Source organism: Triturus cristatus, chromosome 8, assembly GCF_964204655.1.
Source record: "Triturus cristatus chromosome 8, aTriCri1.1, whole genome shotgun sequence".
Classification (NCBI taxonomy): domain Eukaryota; kingdom Metazoa; phylum Chordata; class Amphibia; order Caudata; family Salamandridae; genus Triturus; species Triturus cristatus.
The window spans coordinates 364,870,642-364,890,716 of record NC_140591.1 but is presented as its reverse complement, the minus strand read 5'-3'; the positions used below and the strand labels follow the sequence as shown (position 1 = coordinate 364,890,716).

Here is a 20,075-nt window from a genome sequence, read left to right as displayed (position 1 = left end):
CTTTGGGACTTGGAATGGATGTGGAAGCTGTAGTAGATGGGCTATTAGAAGCTCCCTTCTCACAACATAGTGGATGCTTAGAGGCTCCCTGAGATGAAGGCACGTTTCCGGTTGCGACCAAGTTCTTAGCTTCGGTCACTCTACTTGTTTGTTTAACTGCTACTTTAAGTGCGTGAAAGCCGTCAAGGGTTGATTGCTCGAGTTTGTCGATCCTATCCCCAAGGCCTTTGACTTGAGTTAGCAACGGATTCAAGAGTCTATAAACCTTCTCAAGAATATTTCCTACCGTTGCTAAGTCCGTAAACTTTAAAAGTTTCGCGCTATTTGGGCCAGAGTGTGGCTCCTCAGGAGAGTTTACAACATCCCCGGGTATGGCCAGTTTATTCGCTACAGCTTTGGCCCTTGAAGTTCTCATACCCACTCCAAAAGGCTTTCTTGAATTTTGATAAAGCGCGGCCTGTCTAACTGGGCAGCCCCTTTTACGTTTACGAACCTTTTTGCTTAAGGGCCTATTCTCCTGTCTAATGATGGTTGTTTGGGAATTATTGGGGGACCTATCTATCTCCCCTACTGGTAATCCCAAGAGCGAGGTGGACGAAAATAGAGGATCCACAACAGTAGTGGGTTCACTTGGGACATTGATGGATGATGATGCAATCTGTTTACCAAGACCATCTGGCTCCATGGTGACTATTGGAAAAAGAGCAGCCAAACTTTCTAGCCTTCCTATATTTTGTTCAATGTCGACCAACTGGGGTGGGTTTAAGGAAGTACCAAAAACACTAGGCGCAATATCGTCCTGGGACTGGGTACTTGCAGTTATAAGTGATGATTGAGCATCGCCCCCCAGGGATGAACGTCTCGAAGGGAGGTAGACCTCAGATAAACGCCGCTCAGACATTGCAATCTCCTTATCAATCACCGCCGCCACCCTGGTAATGAAGCGGTCCATAGATCCAATAATGGGGCTTGCTGTATTTGGCCCCCTTACGCCTTCATTCCTTAACAGTTTACCAGAACGGGTAGACATAGTTTAGTAGGTACGAAACCGGAATATGTACTCACAGGTCTAGCAGAAACAAGGGATGTGGCCCAGCCCAGCCTCCTCCTGCCTCTGACGGCCACAGACGGCCACAGACGGCCGGCGACGCCCGCGCGCGTCCCGCGACGCGGGGGAAGCGTCTGTTGATGTAGCGCCTCCGGGCGCGCTTCTCCGGCGGATGTGGGCGGGACGCCGAGTGGACGCTGGGGGCTGTAGTCCTCCTCGCAGGCGGCCTCGATTGAACTGGAGGCGGCGTAGCGGACTGTCAGCGACAGTGCAGAGAGGTGGAAGGTGCTCTGCCCCTGACCCCAAGAGCCAGGTAAGAGGTGCTGCGTTGGACTGTGAGGCTCTGAGGGCTGTGGATTTGAAAATCTCTCCCCAGTCGCAGTGTTTGGAACCCTTATAATTCCACAGAGTGTGCGTAGGAATCTCTGGTGTCTCTTGAGCTGGTTTTGGATTCTCAGTATGTAGAGGTTTAATACTCTTGCAGCCTGTCCACTAGAGGAGGTCCGGAAGTTTTCAAAGCGCAGCGGGTGCCAGTGTTTTCACGGCGCCTCCACCGGCGCTTCTGCAGGGTAAAAGAACACCAAATGTCACCCTACAGTCCGCTAGGCCTCAGGGAGGTGACATGCTGTATTCCGCAGTCTCGCGGCCGAGGGAACTGGCTCAAGGGCAGGCCGCAGCTGCAGCATCCGGCAAAGCCTTGTAGGCAGGGGAGGACGACTGCACCGAGGTCCAGGCTTCGTCCGGGGCCCCCTCGCGTTACTCAAAGATTCCGGTCTGGCGCTCTGGGGCACTCCCGCCGAGCCCCTGCTTAGGCTTGATGGTTGTCTGTGCCCTACCGGCTTCAGTGGGGCCCGGAGTCAGCCTGCAGCCTATGCCCTTTCCAACCGCCGGTCCTCCGCCAACAGACCCCAGGCCTCGGATAATTAATTGGGTCCTGTCGCGTATCCCTCGCTGCACGCCGATGTTCTCCCAGCGTGTCCTCCGCCCTTCAATTTGAGCTGATCTCTTCTGTTCCTCTTTCATGCGGGGGCCCTCTGAGTTACCTGGGCTTCCCAGCCGTGTTCCTTCGCCCGCCAGCAGATGGAGGGAGTGGGCCTTCCTGGAACCATCAGCGCACCTGCGTGCGTGCACCTGAGCTGGCCTCAATTCAGTAGCGGTATAGTACAGGGTCTTCCATGATAGGGAAATTGATAACCGCTTGGTATGATGCTGAGTGAAGATAAACACTTACAGCCGAGTGTGTGAGGGTCCTTATGATCGCGAGCTCAATGCCTGCACTTACTACAGGTACATCTGTGACATTCCGTAACAGCTGCTAATTTTCCACCAACCAGGCTTATGAAGATTAGTGTCAAAGGATGCATATTAAATAGTGTAGGCTCCTGACGCTAATCTTCTGAAACAACAAAGTGAAGGCAAAAGGGAGCGGCTAAAGATCGGATGTTACTTCGTTTAAAGAAAGCTTTTTTTAATTAAACAATCTAATTTAATGTTTTTATGGGGCACTTTAGTTTTAAGGGTAAGGTGATCCAGAGACAGCTGACAAAGAAATTATAACTGCAAATCCTTGGTGAAAATGTTAATGACAGCAAAATATTGTTTAATGAGATGATTGCAGCATCTGGATTAACACTCTTTAAGAGCGATGTCCCTGTGCTTGTCTGCTTCTTCACACTTTACAGACATTTTGTCATCTCTAGGTCATTAGGAAAGAATTTTTAATGATTTTTCCAGAAGCATGCAGTTCAAGTTACATCTAATTAGATGACAATAATAAGCCCAACACATGCAGCAGCTAAATATATACATAATTAGCCAGCAAAAACTTGTACATCACACACTGAAAAAGAGGAAAATGCTAAATAGGAGAAAGAGGGGAGAAATCTTTTCTGCAATAATTAGTCGGCTGTACGCAAAATGCTCCCAATCCAGTGTAAAGGAAGCGCTTTAGCAGTGCAAAAGAGAAAGTCATTATTTCTTAATGTATTATGTCAATGTTTCTTTAACAATATATGGTATGATAACTATCCATTATCTAGAAGATGAATTCATCAACGCTCACTAATACCCTCTCAAAATGAAACAGAAATGTAAGAACTCACAAAACTGAGGGAGGGAGAGTGAGAGACATACCCTGCCTTACATACAAACACAAAGGTTTGCAAACTGGCACGAAGTCAAGACTGATCTCTGAGAAGATAAGGTAGAGATAATCTTCAACATCTCATCATGATTGAGTGATAAGATGGAACCCTTTCTTGTTTTTTTTTTTAAAACAGCAGGTAGTGGAATGAAAATAAAGAATATTCAACGTCATGGAATTTATTTGTTTTTTTATGATTCCTAAAAAGCACCTGATCACTGAAAGAGGCCCCCTTGCACTGAAATAAAGAGATTACCTATCTAAACTCTGGCCTTTGGTATGGCATATTGGGGTGGGACACACATGCTGTGGTGGGCGCAGTCATTAACAGGGGACATTTTTAAACCCCATGGTGGCAATGTGATGGGAAGAGCAGCTGTGGCTTTGATGACCAAATATTGTCAAGAGATACCTTTCACTCTTTCCTCCCTCCTAGACACTAGAAGACACAACATTTTCAGACGTGAATTTTTCCCTCAGAATGGCATTCAGTATTCACAGGGAATACAAACTCCTCCCTTCTCCTTCACTGGCGAGAGTGCATATTTGTAGAAAGACACTCAAGGCCCTGGTCTCTTAAAGGGGGTTTCTATTGAATGATGTCACAGTAGATTTCACAACCCATCCAGAGATCATCACACAAAGGAACAAAGGAACATTCCAGAATCCCTATTGTTGGTGATTGTTAAAGAAGAAATATTGGGAAAGTTGACAAGTTTTAAACATTTAACTGCAGAGCCTCTTTAATATTTTTGCAATTTTCGATAGTTGTGTCACTGCAAGAATCCTGTTTTACTTGGCCAATTCTGGAGTTCCAGCTCTAAATAATTAGTATAATGAATGAGGTTTCCTTTCATGGTGCGATTTCTTTTTAGGTAATACAGCAAATACAATTCCTAGATCAGCATCGGCAGGCATTGGGCTGCAGTTGAATTCAGGGTGGTGCATCGTCCACTTCACGAGCGGTGCCCATGGCTTCGTCGCAGGTCGTAGCGGAACTTGCTGGCATTGGTGTTGCTTTTTCCCTCTGTGGCAGCTGAAACCGCAGTTTCAGGTGAAAGAGTACAGAGGAAATTGAGCGTTTGTGTCCCTGAGACTTCAGAACAGGATGCAAGCTCTACATCAAGCCCTTGGAGATCTTCAAGCAGGATACACAGCACAGTTCATTATTTGTCCTCTCCTTGGCAGAAGCAGCCACTGCAGGCCAACCCTGCAAAGCATCCACACAGCAATGGGGCAGTACTCCTCCTTACAGCTTCTCCAGATCTTCTCCTTGGCAGAAGTTCTTCTTGAGTCCACACGTACTCCAGAGTTCTGGGGTATGGGACCCAATAGTTATACCACATTTTCCTTTGTTCTCTTGTGGCAAATGATTTCCTAGCTCAGTCTAAACCAGTTCTGTCCTCTCTGGCCCAGCTTCTTGGCAGGAGGTAGAGACAGAATTGTGCACAGGAGACAGAGCTTATTCAGGTGCAAAGAAAACTCCTACCACTACTCTAAATGCAGTCCAGGTCTATTTAGCTCAGCTCTGAGTCATCCAGGAAGGCAGGACACACCTCAACCCCTCCAGTGGTTGTCTGCAGTGAATGCATATCCCCATCCCCTTTCACTCCACAACCAGACAGTCAATACACAACTCAGCTGAGGCACATGGGATGGTTAAGCAAGAAAATGTCTACTTTCTAAAAGTGGCATTTTCCAATCCACAATTTAAAAACCATCTTTACTACAAGATGTGTTATTTACTTCTGAGTTCAGAGAACCTAAACTCCGTCTATCTAGCTTGTCCCCATGGAAAGTTATTCTTGTAAGGGTTACAAAGTATCTTCCACGCTATCCTATAGGGCAAATAGTCGTTCAACAGTGAAAAACGAAATACACAGTATTTCACTATCAGGGCATGTCACACCTACCAGGTCCTACCTTTCACATACACTGCACCCTGCCCATGGGGTGCCTTGGGCCTACCTGGGGGGTGTCTTACATGTAAGAAAAGGGAAGGTTAGGGCCTGGCAAGTGGGTGCACTTGCCAGGTCGACATAGCAGTAATAACTGCGCACAGACACTACAGTGGCAGGTCTGAGGCACCTTTGAAAGGCTGCCTGTGTGGTTGGCACAATCAGTGCTGCAGGCCCACTAGCAGCATTTGATTTACAGGCCCTGGACACACACAGTGCACTGTACTAGGGACTTCGCAGTAAATCAAATAAGCCAATCATGAAAACACTAATCTATAAACACAATTTACACAGAGAGTATATGCATTTTAGCACTGATTAGCAGCGGTAAAGTGCCCAGAGTCCTAAAGCCAACAAAAACAGGTCAGGAACAATAGGAGGAAGAAGCAAAAGGTTTGGAGATAACCCTGCAAAAAGGACCATTTCCAACAGCTGCCTAGACCTATTGTTAGCAATTCTTTAAAACTCCATAGAATGGGCTTTGGCTCCACCCAAAACCAGACCATGAGAGTGTCTGTGTGTATTGTGTAGAAGATGATGCAGCAACCAAACATGGAATTTATATACAACTACATATGAAAAAAACATGAAAAAAACGTAATTAAAACACATAAATGTGCATATACAAAAGATTTAAGTGTGTGAAATGTGACCTGTCGATTAAGAAAACTGGAATCATTAAGAACGTATGGAATATAGCGAAGCAGAACGACTAATAGTACATAAGAGAGGTGAGTAGGAAGTTAAAGAAACCTAGTAGAGTCAACGGAAGTAGGCATATTGATTAGTTATTTTAAAGTTCAGGGCCAGCGAACACTGAAGTAGCATGTGTGGAGGAGAGAGAATGGTGGCTAGGGGTGAGTATTGAGAGGACATTAGCATATTAGCCACAAGTAGATTGCACATAAGCACTAGGACAGAGAACATTGTCTTCTTCAGGTTTTAGGAGAGTTAAAGCTCTTTTCTGCAAACAGAAGACAGAAGGCACTTTTCTGTGCTTGGTCAGATATCCTCACAGACTGTAAACAGAGCTGTGTTCATCGCGTGAATTAATTTTAGCTTGAGCGGCACTCATTGACAGGTGGGATGCCAAGAAATACTGGCACTGGAAAATCACTACATTTTCAATTCTGGAAAGGAATGACAACCCAGAGGTCACAAAATGTACATACATTTGTGGAAAGCTCAAAAATAACACTAGGGGGGTGATTCACAAAAGTATTTATGAGTAGTGGACACAGTACAACTTGAGTGTTCTTTCATGTACTCTTACATGGCTTTGCGAGTCGTATCTGAGCATCAAACTCAGTTTTAGTTAAAGAGTAATGAGGGCACAGTTCTATTGGTACCAAATGGATACGAATATAACAGTTTTAGATGTTTTGGGGCCAGTACACAAAACCAAGGACAAGTATGCAAAAGAGTACTACAGGAGTACTACTTTACATACTCAAAATGCTAGAAAGCATGACAAATGCACAGCATCATTTTCCAGAAGTATTTTTTGTGGCCGTGGTGGCAAAATCAGTGAACTAATTCAAACTCTCAAGTACTGCACAGGTAAGCAATCATAACCTAAGGACTAATACAGAGCTGCAGGCTAGATATAATGACCCGCACTGCATATGGAAGTGAAATGGCAAGCTATATTTCCCTGATATGCACAGCCAATTTGTTAATTAAACCATGACATTTCCCTAACTGAGAATGCTTAATTTTTGTAATGTATACACAGAGAGAGAGATGCGTCTATAAATACGTTAAACAGAGTAAGTCACACATAAAGAGGAAATAAAAAAACACAAAAATAAATGTCTTTACATGAGCTGCCTATGCCTAAGGACATAGGGCCGAATGAAGATCATGGCGGGAGCAGGCCTGAAAACAGATTTCAAATGGGGTCTCTTCAGAGGAAGACATTGAACACGACGGTAATATGACCACAGTAAACGGTCTCAAACGTAAAGATATGTTTGTATAAAAGTTTGTCACCATTTTCTAAAGGCCGACACTAGAAATATAGGAGATATCATGGTGAGTTATGACACGTCAGTAGCAGTTTAAGTAGATTATATACAGAACTCTTATGGGTGAAGAGATAACTTCTTAGATCTAAAGGTGGGCTGTTTAATCAGAAAAAAGTGAGAATTCTTCAAAATGTCCAAGTATTACCCTTAATTCAGCATCCAGCTAGGTAGGACTTCAGAATCTGGATTGCCCATGTGCAAAGGAGCCATGGCTGTGGAGGAATTACTCAGAACTTAGATTTTAAATAATGCACACTTGCATGAAGATGAAACTGAACATGCCCTTCATTAAGCAGCAAAGGTGCTTAACAGTTCTGGTGAAAACAACTTAGACTTGGATCTTAATGGAAGGCAGCAAACACAATTTGAAGTCATAAATACTTCAGACTTTGAAGCGTGTAAAAGGGTATCCATTCAAGTCACTGGTAGTATTAACTATCTGAAATTGTATTTTACTTCACAAATTTAAATCTAGACAGTAACAAGAGGGTGGGGTCTATAAGAAGCGAACGTAAGTTAGAATAGGTGGCATAATTACCAGTAATAGAGTCCAGAAAAAGTATGCTGAAATTCTTTAGCAAAAGATTAAAGAGTTAAAAAAACTCTGAAAGTGATTTAAAAAACACATGCAACCTACAAGTCAATAACACTGAAGGGTTTTGCCTCTTTAACAACTTGGCAAAGATGCGTTAAACTCAGTAATGTTGTAAAATAACTATTAAAAAAGAATTAGTTCTCCATATTGCTAAATTATGTCATGTTACACGTGTTTCTGTAGCTCAGCATCTGCCAGTTCCTTGGCCTCCTGGAGGTTTCATCTTTCACAGGCAGAGAGAAGTGGTAGAACTGCAGAATAGGAGACGAATTGAGGGTATAGTAAATAAAAATCCAAGAATGAAAATGCAACTGCCTTTGTAATGAATTGGTCACAACAAACGCTTTTAGAGCAGTGATGGCAAATAAAATGCTGCCACTCTGCGATCTATATACCTTTATCTCATCTTTAGGATTTGTTGAAGTGTCAGCTTCAGGGCTATGTTGTGCACTGGGAAGGGCGATTACATGCACTCCATCTAAAACTGCTGTGGTAGTGCACTTTATTGCCTGTTTGTCTTAATACAAGCTTTCATAAAATAGCCCCACTAATGAATTAAGAATTTCAATATAATATAGAATCAATTACTTTATCAAATGAATATGGCCAACACAACTCATACCATAGTGCTCAGCACCAAGACCCCTGATGAGGCCAGGCACCCTTTGTAGGTGCCACTTAAATTATTCACTTTGACTATTCAAATTCAAACTTATTTGGGCATTTGTTCTTGGGTCTTTAACAAGCAAAAAACATATGTAGATACATATTTAATACAGGCGGTGCATGCAAAGGCTATTGTGATAGTTTTACATAGGAGTTGTGAATGGAGATTATAGACAATAAGTAGGCCACAGTTTTGTATCTGAGCATGGATGACTTCGAAGAGGGTTGTAGTTTAAAGGTAAATTAGGCCCCTTATGTATCAACACATTTTACTTAGACACAAAATGGGTCCAACCCAGGGGCGGTTCCTCCGTTATGGCAGAGGAGCGTCGCCCCACGGTTGGAACCAGCAGACGCAGGTAAAATAAAATGATAATAAAGCAGCAAATAAAACTGCTTATTATCACTTTATTTTACTACAGAGCGGTTGCCGAGTGTTGAGGGAGGAGCTCCCAGCAGCAGGAGGAGTGGTGAGTGGTGAGCTCAGGCACTGCCAGTGTGCATGTAGGTTTGGCCGGCCATCCACGGCCAGCCAAACCGTCTTGCGCACTTTGATATCTCCAAGCTATTGCTTGGAGCTATCCACAGCCGGGCTAAGTAGCACAAGCTCTCCGTCTCTGCTGGAGAATGGAACCAGCCCGCTGCGCCCAATCCCTACACTCCGCTCATGCTGGGTAGAACCAGCATGAGAGTAGCATCTGGATTGGTGCAGGGCACTCTGGGAACCTGTGTGAGAATCGTCGTGTAGGAGCTGAAGAGGTGGCGAGGTGTCTGAAGTCAGGCTTTCATGTACGTTTTTCTTTTTTTTTAATCCCCCCCCGCCCCCCCCCCGCGTTACCAATTTCCCCAGCTAGCGGCCACCACTGGTCCAACCCTTTAATACATATGGCCTTAATAAATATGTAAGCAGTAGAAAAATAACAAAAGGAGCATAAGCCCCTGCCGAATTCAATATAGAGAGAGATATGATGGCAACCCTAAGTTCAACAATGGAGAAAAGTAGGAGTAATATGCATTGTTCGTGGATGATTCCCTTTTGTCCTGCTAGCCCTGGAAGCAGTCCTATAGATGAGGTGAAATAACAAACCAAGTTCAGTCGGGAAGAATCATCTGATGCAAAGGCGAAGAAAACTGTTGAAAAGAAAGCTTTTCCACACAGACACATAGTCTAACTACAATAAACAAAACCCCGGTGTCTAGAATAAACTTCTTACTGTCAATTCCACATCCTCACAGGTATAACATTACAAAGCGAGGAAGACGATATTGTTCCACCTTCTCTAGCTCAGCTGCTTCGCACCTTACCAGCAAAACTAAGTTTTAGGACTGGGGATGCGCTGTTACACATGACTTATGAGGTCAAATCTTGAAGCCTCTTAAAAGGGGTGATATTGTGTGATGGATGCAAGCCCTCCAACTGCTCCTATAGCTCAGGTGCTGTGCTCATTGTAGGTGTACGCAGACAGTCAGTCTGGCAGAAGATACTACTTCTTATGCAGACCCTCGATGTTTGATCTAACTTGGTCTTGGACTAACCAGGAAGATGATCCTTGTTGCAAAAATTAAGTACTGCTCAGCAACCTGGCACCACACCTCCCAACTACAAAACATTTCACAAAGTAAAGCACCATCATGTTCCTCTGCCAAGCAACTGTTCCCTCAAAGCTCAAAACACAGCCGGGAAAAATATATATAAAGCATGTGAGGGAAGGACAGCTAGTTTTTGGTTCCTAAGCAATGATTCACAGCGCAAAAGAAGGTTTAGTATAACAGTACTTTTCTGATCTCTTATTGAATATGATGACAGCACTAAATACTGTCCTGTAGGTATGCGCTCCCTACATGACTCAACAGTAAGGACCTGGATAACGAAGCAAGAATGCCTGGCTTGCGTGTTACTGAACCTGTAGCATCTCCCTTCTCCATGGTAGAAAGACACAAGGAATCCACAGTGCACAAACCAAACCCAATAACAAACTCATGACAAAAAGGATAAGTACTATTTTGATGGCTTGTGGTAAACCTACTTTCTCTCACTCAACAGTCATTTTGGAACCTTGTCAACTCCACAGAAATTTGAAATGACAAGCAGTTAGAATAACATGGAGCTCGTGTACGCTTCATAGCTCCATACTCTGATCTTGTAATTTTGATCGGGCTTATCTTCAATTTTGCCTATTTCTCTATTTGACACTAGACAATTCCAAGAGTAAAGCGGAGACTCTGTTAGAAAGACATTCATGTACCTTGGATTCATAAAAAGTAAAATCTCATAGACATACACACACACATCACTTTCAAAGAAAAAATGGACCTAATTCAGCAACTTGATGTCTGCAGAAAACACTAATTAGATTGCCAATCGAGAAAACACGAATAATCTTTGTTTAAGACTCGCTTATTAACTCTTGATATAAGTAGAGTGCATTGTTTCAGAACTGGGTTCTGGGAGGCTGTACTACTGTAAGCAATATATGTAATATACAGTGCTTCTGTTCCTTGGCATTTCTATGTTGTCAACATTTAGAGATGAAAGAAAAATATCATCTAGATGGACCACTCCTCTGTACAGAACCTCTTGAAGACCCAGCCTTGAGTACAAGATCTGGCACTAATTTTGGGACACTGATGTGACTATAGAATGCTACTGCGAATTAAGAGCTCACTAGGAGTCTGGATACCAAAACTTTTAGAGCAAACTCGGGAGGATTTTGACTCTGTCACATTATACGTTGTGTTAAAGTCAACTGACAATCGGCAATCTAAGAGACAGAACCACAGCACAACTTGCCAGGATCAGAATTTGAAACCCCCGCCTCCTACTCAAAAGATCAACAGCCAGCAGAGGTCAAACATACTGAGAACATGACTGAAACTTAGATAAGACACGGTTTATCAGTAGGCATCATTTTTTTCAAAAACATTACCTATGAGGTGATAAATTGAGAAATAAAATATTTACATTTTAATTGATCAAAGACAAGCAGCTCCTGAATCCTAGGAAATCCAAAAGCAAAAGCGGTAAAGACTTGATACCTGGAAGATAAAACTCGGTGTCTCTATGCATTACGTCTGGCAATTGCTAAATCTAAAGGCGTTTTGGATAGTTTATAAAATATAAAATCAGATTTCAGATATAAAAAATAATAGATAATGGGATCTGCAAATGCAGTACTAAAAAGGAACATATGCAAAATAATCAAGGTAGAGATTACTGTAAAGAATATTTATTTAGAGAACTCATCGCTATATAGTTATCGCCGTTAGCCTATCCACTCATGAAAAGAATGGCAGAACACAATAATTAATGTACACAAAAAGGGAAAGTTGGCAAGTGGTGTCTTTTGCAATAACTAAAGCATTTCGAGCCTTGATGTTTACCGCGATTAAACTGTAAATACAGTCTTACTTATTTTTAGCACAAAATGTCAAAATATTGGAGGCATCTAAGTAAATTTAAAAACATGATTCAATTGCATTTGATGAAGCACAGTACTTCTCAGCCTGACTCCGAAGTATTCATACTGCTCCAAACGCAAAGCAAATACACAAACATGACTCAGCTTTCATCAGATTAAAAAAAAAAACAGCAATTCACCTAAACTAGGCAGGCACGTGTGAATTTGAGTTGTTTTTCTGTTTTTTCGATCTTCAGAGATGGATGAGAGCGGCTGCCAGCTCCTTTTCACGCCACAATCTAGGTGACATTTGTACTAGGCAGAAGACTGTTATTCCGCTGTCTACTTGCTGTTGTTGAGAATGATGAAACAGTAAAATTGCATTTTCCCATTATTATTTCTCGACATTCTTTGGCAATGCTTTGCTGCATCTAATAAAGCTTCAGACGAAGCTGTCAGTCGGGGAAATGGCAGAGGAGCAGGGAGCAGCCACCGCCGCCTCAGATTAATCTGAGGGCTCATTGATAGGTTGTACATGTTTTGATCAAATCTAATGGGAGTGCCTCAGAGCTCATCCTCGGGGTGGCAGCTGATTTCCAGTCTAACACGTTCAAGTCGCTGGCACTCGGGCCTTTCTCAAAAATAAACATGTTTAAAGGGCTCAGGGAGCCCGCGGCCTCACCTGCTATGGTGTTGAGGAACATCAGGTATTCAAAGTTCGAAATCTCCCGTCGCTGCCAGCGCTGAGTCATGTTGGAGGATTTGAACAGCTGTCTGGGCGTGGCCAGAGAGATTCTCCTGAGAATTAAATTTTAAAAAGACATTAAATCATCAGCTAAAAATGAAAATGATTTTCATGACATATTACACACATTTTGGGAAAATATTTGTATTCCACAATCTCTCTTAGTCATGGATATTTATGCTCAAGGTACTGATGGCATTTATTTTACCACAAAAAAACAAAAAAGTACAAAAGTAGTTTCGAACCAACACAGTTTTGCTAGTATTTCAAATACATGGTATCACTATGAGGGCCAGTGAGAGGAAGGGACATTGCGGTGAGGGTACACTGTCTTCGAGTTGTGTACTATAAAGGAGCTAGCAAGCACCCAGTGTGAACTTCTGCAAGTGTGTGATTTATGATTCCACATATGGGGCGCACCAGTATGGGGATTTATTCCCAGGGGTCTGGGTGATTCCTTCTAGGTATACACAAGCCTTTCCTGGACTTGTATGGTAAATAATAACTATTTACCAGTACACCCCAGTAATAGAAATTTAACACCAAAATACAGCAATAAGCAACAGAAAGGTGACGAGTCCACCTTTATGAAAGTCTTCTACTGCGTAGCAACACGTGTCGCCGCATTTTTGTAACTTTTGATCCATTTGAGCTAGAAAAAAATTATTTTATGTTTACAAACTGAAAACAATGCTGCAGATTGTGGATTATGTGGCATACGCGACAAATTCACAACTATGTAGAAAGGATAGCGGCCGCAAAGTTGCACAATTCCAGTGGCCCTTCCATTTATTATGGTTGAAAGGCGTGCGCAGGTCACTGAATGTGCCAATGTCAATAGGCCACCAAAAAGACAGACGAAGGGTCCTATTTATTTGCAGTGCCATTGATGCATTTAGCTACAGGGGATGCACCGGGTTTACACTCTCAGGGTCTCCGCTGGATTCACTAGTACAAACCTGTGAAATGGTGGCCAGCTTCCCAAATGGCTGCCTTTTCAGAGTGACGTCATCCCACCCTTTTGAGGGTGGAGCGACTGTCAATTTTCCCTGCCCTCGTCCACCTGACATGAGTAGGGAAATGCAGACCGGCCCCTTTATGTATTTAATCTTTTTTTCTTGATGAGAACATATACAAACTCATGTTTTGGGAGCTTCTTTTCTCTAGACAAACATTTTGCGGCCATGTTAAACCTGTTGCTCACCAAACCTCCCGTGAGGGGGTGGCCCATCAGCGGTTCCCTTCACAGTCCATTTCCCCACTAGGCAGGGAGGGCAGATGCCTGAACGAAATACGCCCTTTCTCATTCCCCACAGCATCCTTTGCATATTCAGACAACACACATACTCTGAAATGAATTCCATTTCACTTGCCCCCCAAAAATCTTGCCATTTCAAGGTTATTTTTCTCTCTCCCCCATAACACACCATTTCCATTTCAATACAAAGCAGTCGAAATACCTGCTGCATACAGGTGGGCTGCTCTCTCCAAGCCAGTGGCGTAGTCAGTGTGTCATTGGTCAGTGTGTCATGAGCCAATAGGCCCACAGCTGCTGCTTGAACTGTGAAATACAGCAATAATCAGGGTTCAGTGAGCCCCTCTGGCCCCGGTGCCACTGCACCTGCTGCACTAACGGAAGCTATGCACGTGCTGCACACCTCTTAAATTCACATTGGATAGTGCTACGCAGACCTAGATATTAACACTTGCCCATCTGGGCCATGCGGAGTCGACAGCTTGCAACAACAGGGCGCATTGTGAACACGTATCAATGCACCTTTGCGCTGCAGTGCGCTCCGCCTGACAGCCTTAAGGGGCCATTTTGGCTCCCTCTGACTGGGACACCTAGATGCAGAGATAAGGAGTCGATGAAACAACGCGTGGAACACGAGATGGCTTTAAAGCGCACAACATGTTCGATACAAGGTGGCAGCTGACAGAAAATAGATGCAAAGGCAAGTCGGCACTGGAAGAAGGTGTCTTTGTTTGCGCCTAACCATGGTGGATAATGTGTTATCCCTGTTATCTTGAGGGGCTGACAGAATTGACAAGTTATTTTGTAACAACGGCATGCACAAAACCATAATTCCAATGTAATCCAACAGCGAATCACACTCGGGGACTGTCTCCAACTGCGGCATTAACCACGACCAGAATTCACCCAGCCTAACACAAACCACGCTGAATAAGAATAACGAGACATTTTAGGGAATGGCTTACACATAAGCTTGGTCCTCTGTTCTGCCTCCATTTTAATTGTGAACATAACAACAGGGGTTTACGTGGGCCGGGTCGGCAGCAGTGCCACTCTTCACTGCCTCTGAGGTAACTTCAGAGAGGCTCGTTATAGTACTTTTACAGTCTCATCACTTCCGAACTGAAGCATTTTCAGTATTATATACAATGAAGCCATAGTTGTTTCCTACCTGATGTAACTGTGCTCATTCTAGTAACTTCGGACGCGTCGGAGTCTGAGTGGGCCCGCAGGAATTCAAACCTGTGACCCGGAGGTCAAACACAGATCACTGAGGTGGATGCATCAGTCCACCAGGTCACCAGGAATGTATGACGTTACAACGCATACATTTACAATGCATGCCTTTACAACGCAGTTGTTACATCGCAACATCCGTTACAACACATTCTTTTAAATCTCATGCTATTACATCGCATTTTCAGAAACTACCTTTACAACGCATTCCATTACATAGCATTATACCTTTACAACACACACCATTACAATGCATACCTGAACATCGCATTTAAGGTAACTGTTGGATAGTATAGGGGTAATAATTACTATTCTAACTCCAGTGAGTGCAACAGCAGGGTAAGTATTGGATAGTGTAAGGGTACTATGCATTGTAATGGTATGCATTGTAATGACTTGCGATGTAATGCCTGTGTTGTAGTGACGTGCATTGTAATGGCATGCATTGTAGTGACATGCGATGTAATGGCTGCAATGTAATGACATGCGATGTAAAGGATGTTGCGATGTAATTACTGCTATGTAAAGGTAGTGCGATGTAATGACTGCGTTGTAAAGGTTGTTTCGCGGACACCAGAGCTGGGAATAGTTTGCTCTGGGCATGAGAAATTGCCAGTAATTGTAGTACATGCATTATCTACCTGCGGATGAAAAGTGAAACCTGTAGCTGTTTTAAAAAAACGTCTTAAAAGACCCACAATCTTTGAGATAGGGATGGAGAAGAGAGGGGGACAAGGGTACGACATTTCCGTGTCAAAGCTTTCACTGGGAAACAGTTCAAGCCACTGCATCTATAGATACACCGAGGCCATCGTGATGCAACTCACTCACGTGGTCCTTTTTTGAAGGGGAAAGGTTTACGCAGAAAGGTGCAATTAAGTGCAAGTAACTTATTTCCTAAAAGTGCATATGTTTCTGTTTTTTTGGCAGTTAAAAATCAAAAGTATATTTTTTATATACAACGGAAAAAACAATTTTTGCTCAAAACCAATCTCGACTACAAGCCTGAAAAATACCGCAGTGGATTAATGCATATATGATCTTCTTAAAGGCAGTATTAGAGACACTTGAGTAGAGCACCATCTACATTTTAAGCAGCCACCCAGTGCTTTGTTTGTAAAAATAAATAAGTGTCAGGGGGCTCGTAAGGAGGCCACTGCAACTTGCACCACACATTGCCCCTGCCAGCGCTGCCAATGATAGTAACAACGAAACTACTAACCATCACACTCCTACAGTGTGACAGTTCGGATTATTTCACGCCCCAAAGCTATAAAAATAGCTTGGGGGACAAGTAATAGTCATTTTTACTATATATTGAATTAATCATTAACTGCTGTTGGGGTCATCTCTAAATTAGTCAGACAGCGCAACCATGTGGCTGACTGTCACAAGCACTTGTGTTGATTAAGTTACAGTGCTGACCACCGGAAACCACTGGCTCAAATTAAGCACTGCAGCCCCCGCAGGTCGAATCCCATTAGGCTTGAATCAACATTTCACCCTCAAGTCCATCACAAGTTGAGAAAATGTGTGTCAATGAGTCGGTTGATAACACAAGTAATTTTCATTACAAGACCCACAACTGTGTGTGGCACTACATAGAACTGAACTTTTTTATTTTGCATTTTTCCTATTCCCTATATAAACAAAACTAAAGATAACAGACTTCAATTTCTGATGAGTCAAGTTTTGATTGGCTGCTATAAGATGATGGTGTGACAGGAAGGGCTTCAGCATTCATAATACTTTTGAGCTACTGCCAGTCATCATAGTTTAACATTCAGTGAGAAAAAAAGTATTACAAATTGCATAGCAGTTCAAGAATTAAAAGTAATTGAAATTACCTTGCTTGAGGTAATCCATAGCTGGTGCCAACTCCAACTCGAGGTAAACTGTACACAACTTTTTTAACAGTTGCTTGGTCAGGAAAATTAAACATGACCGAAGCTGTAATAGTAAGAAACAGGAGTTAGAAAAACATTAAATCTTGTATTGTGTAGAGGCTTTGTACAATAACAATCAACAGTATTTCTTATAATTATCCATAAGTTACATTAGCCATGCCACAGTCAGTTCTTAGACGAACTGGAACCAACCACAAAACAGATACTTACCACAATATATTTTGCAGGCTCCCCGGACCCTTCCCATCCCCCTCCCACCTCCCCTCTCAGTTCACAGTTTCATGTTTACCCCCTGGCACCACAGAGTAGGCTCATATATATTGGGAATACCAACATGGGCCTCAATGAAAGAGGTACACCGGGATAGAATGGGGGACTACATATCAACCCACACCCTTGCGGAAACCCACATATACAGGCACCTGGCATTAGTCAGCATGACAAATCTCGCACCAGATCACTGGAGGGGTAATATCCATGTACAATTTGCTGTTTCTTACTTGAACTATATGATGTATGATGAGATGGATACTCCATAATACACTTATATTGTCTGACTGCCTGGGTCCTCCTGGCATCATGCCTTAATTGAAAATGTATAATGATGTACCATGGAAAATAAAACTCTCAATAAAAAAAATGTAAACAAAAAAATAAATAAAACTTACACTAGCCATCACCAGTTCTTCAAATGTGCTGGCCTGCATTGCCCGCATGCCTTTCTGTGATGTCTTAGTGTTGCATTCCCCTGCCCTATTCACTCACCCAATCCCGCTACGACCTGCCTCAGTGAGGGGGACGGGTGTGGCAGTTCTTTAGGACAGTGGGGGAAAGGGAGGCTTCTGAGGTCACATACAGGGTGTCGTGGGCAACGTGGAGTGAGTTTTATACCTGCTACCACCAAGCTTCCTCCTCTTCAGTGGTCTTTTTTTAGGTCGAGGCTGGGCAACGCATGCGCTGCTCTGCAGCATGCTGTATTGGTGTATGGAATAGAAGCCCCGCCCACTCGCCACCCATTTTTGTCATTGGCTTGTGTCATTGTCCTTCGTAAATGCTGTCTTCTGATTCATTATTAGGCTTGTTAGTCCCTCCTTAGTACCACCTTGTCTTCATTTGTAACCTCCCATGAGGACTGGCCCTTTTACTTCGGTTGTTAGATGGTACGTCTCTTTTTTCGTCTGTAAGCACTGTTTTCTTTAATAAGTTTCTGCTACTGCAGGCACAACATGCTTTCCTGCAACATTCAGCGCGCCATGAGTGCTTTCACTTTCCGAGCAGCCGCGACAATGGCGGCTGCATCTTTGAATAGGTCTCGCATTTACAAGAGTTTCAGCTATTGGCATTGCCAATAGCTTAGACTCTCGCAAATGCGAGAGCTATTGCATTGCAAATGCTTGTTTGACAGAGTAACAGGACAGTCCAAAGGATTGTGGTGCAGAAAGCAAGCATGTGAGGGGGCTCAAAGGGGGCACTTAGTGCCAGCTCCCTGGGAATTTTTATGGCAGGCCTCTCTGAAGAAAGTGACAGGGTCCTGTTAGCCCCACAGTCAGTTGCAAGCCTTAGCAACTGGGGACTTGCCTGATATTCCATTGATGTGCACAAGTTCCAAATTCCAGAACTGCGGCAAAGCAGTTTAAAAGGTAAAGCACCTGATGAAGGTGCTCAGTGCCTAATTAGGCAGTGGTCAGCGTAGGTCCTATCATCTGTGGTCACCCTTAGATTGCCCAATAAGATAACCCATTACCTTTGCTTACTTTACATAGATTTACAGCAAAGTGTCACCAACAATAACAGTTGCGGTCTTGATTTGTGGCCCTTTCTATCTGGGGGCAATGCATTCATTCAACCATACCAGCATGCTGGGTGTGGCTATGGGATATCTGTGCATAGTGTATGATCAGGAAAAGGGTGCAGATGGGTATCCTGCTTCATGCTAATCCATATTATTAAATGGAGATTGCAAAATTAGAATTTCTGGTCCCTGACTACTTTAATTATTAAACATGTAAAAAGGTGATAGGAAGAATGGTTGTAAATAAACTAACTAATGGTAATTGCTTGGGGTAACATTCCAACGCACTGCGTTTTGCCCACTGAGCCACTCTAGATAGAGGTCCATCTTATGCAAACCAGTAGCAAAACCGGTCTTGGGTTGCTTGTATTCTGCTTCAGAGAGATATGGACTTAACAGTTCAGGCTGGGCTGTACCTATTGGAGTCAGTGGCGTAACATAGGCCTATGCAGCTCCTGCGGTGCGGGAGGGCCTCAAGCTTCAGGGGGCCCCCGCAGCACCGTACCCTGGCCAGAGAGCTCCTGACTGAGTCCGGAGTTCGGGCCCCCCCATGTACTTTGCAGGCCCCCCCCCCCCCCCGGGGGGCGGCTTCCCCATTGGAGCAGAGGAGTGTCGCCCACTTCAATTTCCCCCAAAGCTCAGAGATGAAAAATAAAATGGTAATTTATAACCATTTAATTTTGTATCCTGTGTCCCTCACAGAGTCTAAGGACGTGGCGGGACTGCTGCTGAGAGACAGCAGCAGCGCGGAGGGTGGGCTGGCTATGCACTTTTGAAAGTGCCCATGTCCCTTTGCCCGGCCATCTTGCGATGGCCAGCCAGATTTGCACAATGTGAAACCTCTAACACAGCTGTCTTAAGACAGCTGGTTTAGAGTAAGTGCAGGCCTCCAGGTTGCTGTGGAGCACCATGTGAAGTCGCTCCCACCAATCCTGGAGCTGCATGAGAGCAGCACCAGGATTGGTTAAGGGAGTTCCAACATCCAGTTCCTGTGGATGTCAGAGAAAAAAGAGCCCCGGAGCCGAGGACGTCGTAAGGTAAGTCTTCTTAATTTAATTTTGCTAGCACGTCCACCCACCCCCTTCCCTGTAGATGCCAGCCGCCACTGGCGCCACTGATTGGAGTAGGACCAAGACGAATTTGCATATGACTAGGATCAATACCGGCAGGATTCATGATATACAGACAACACCCCCTAAAAAAGGGCGGAGGTCTTGCAATCCTTTATAGAGAACATTTAAAAAACATTTTCAATATCCTTTCCAATATGTCCCTATGTAAAGCTATTTATTTTAAAATCAAAGT

General features: G+C 43.6%; 1 protein-coding gene across 6 annotated transcripts in view; it reads right to left on the bottom strand.

Annotated features, from left to right (window-relative positions):
• Positions 1-20,075, bottom strand: part of NBEA (neurobeachin) — a 1,788,010-nt gene that overhangs the window by 302,607 nt on the left and 1,465,328 nt on the right. For all 6 annotated transcript variants that reach the window (XM_085621699.1, XM_085621702.1, XM_085621701.1 and 3 more), the window contains 2 exons: positions 16,919-17,021; positions 12,518-12,633 (listed from right to left, as the gene is read on the bottom strand). In XM_085621699.1, coding sequence (XP_085477825.1) covers positions 12,518-12,633; positions 16,919-17,021 — 219 coding nt within the window. The remainder of the gene's footprint in view (positions 1-12,517; positions 12,634-16,918; positions 17,022-20,075) is intronic.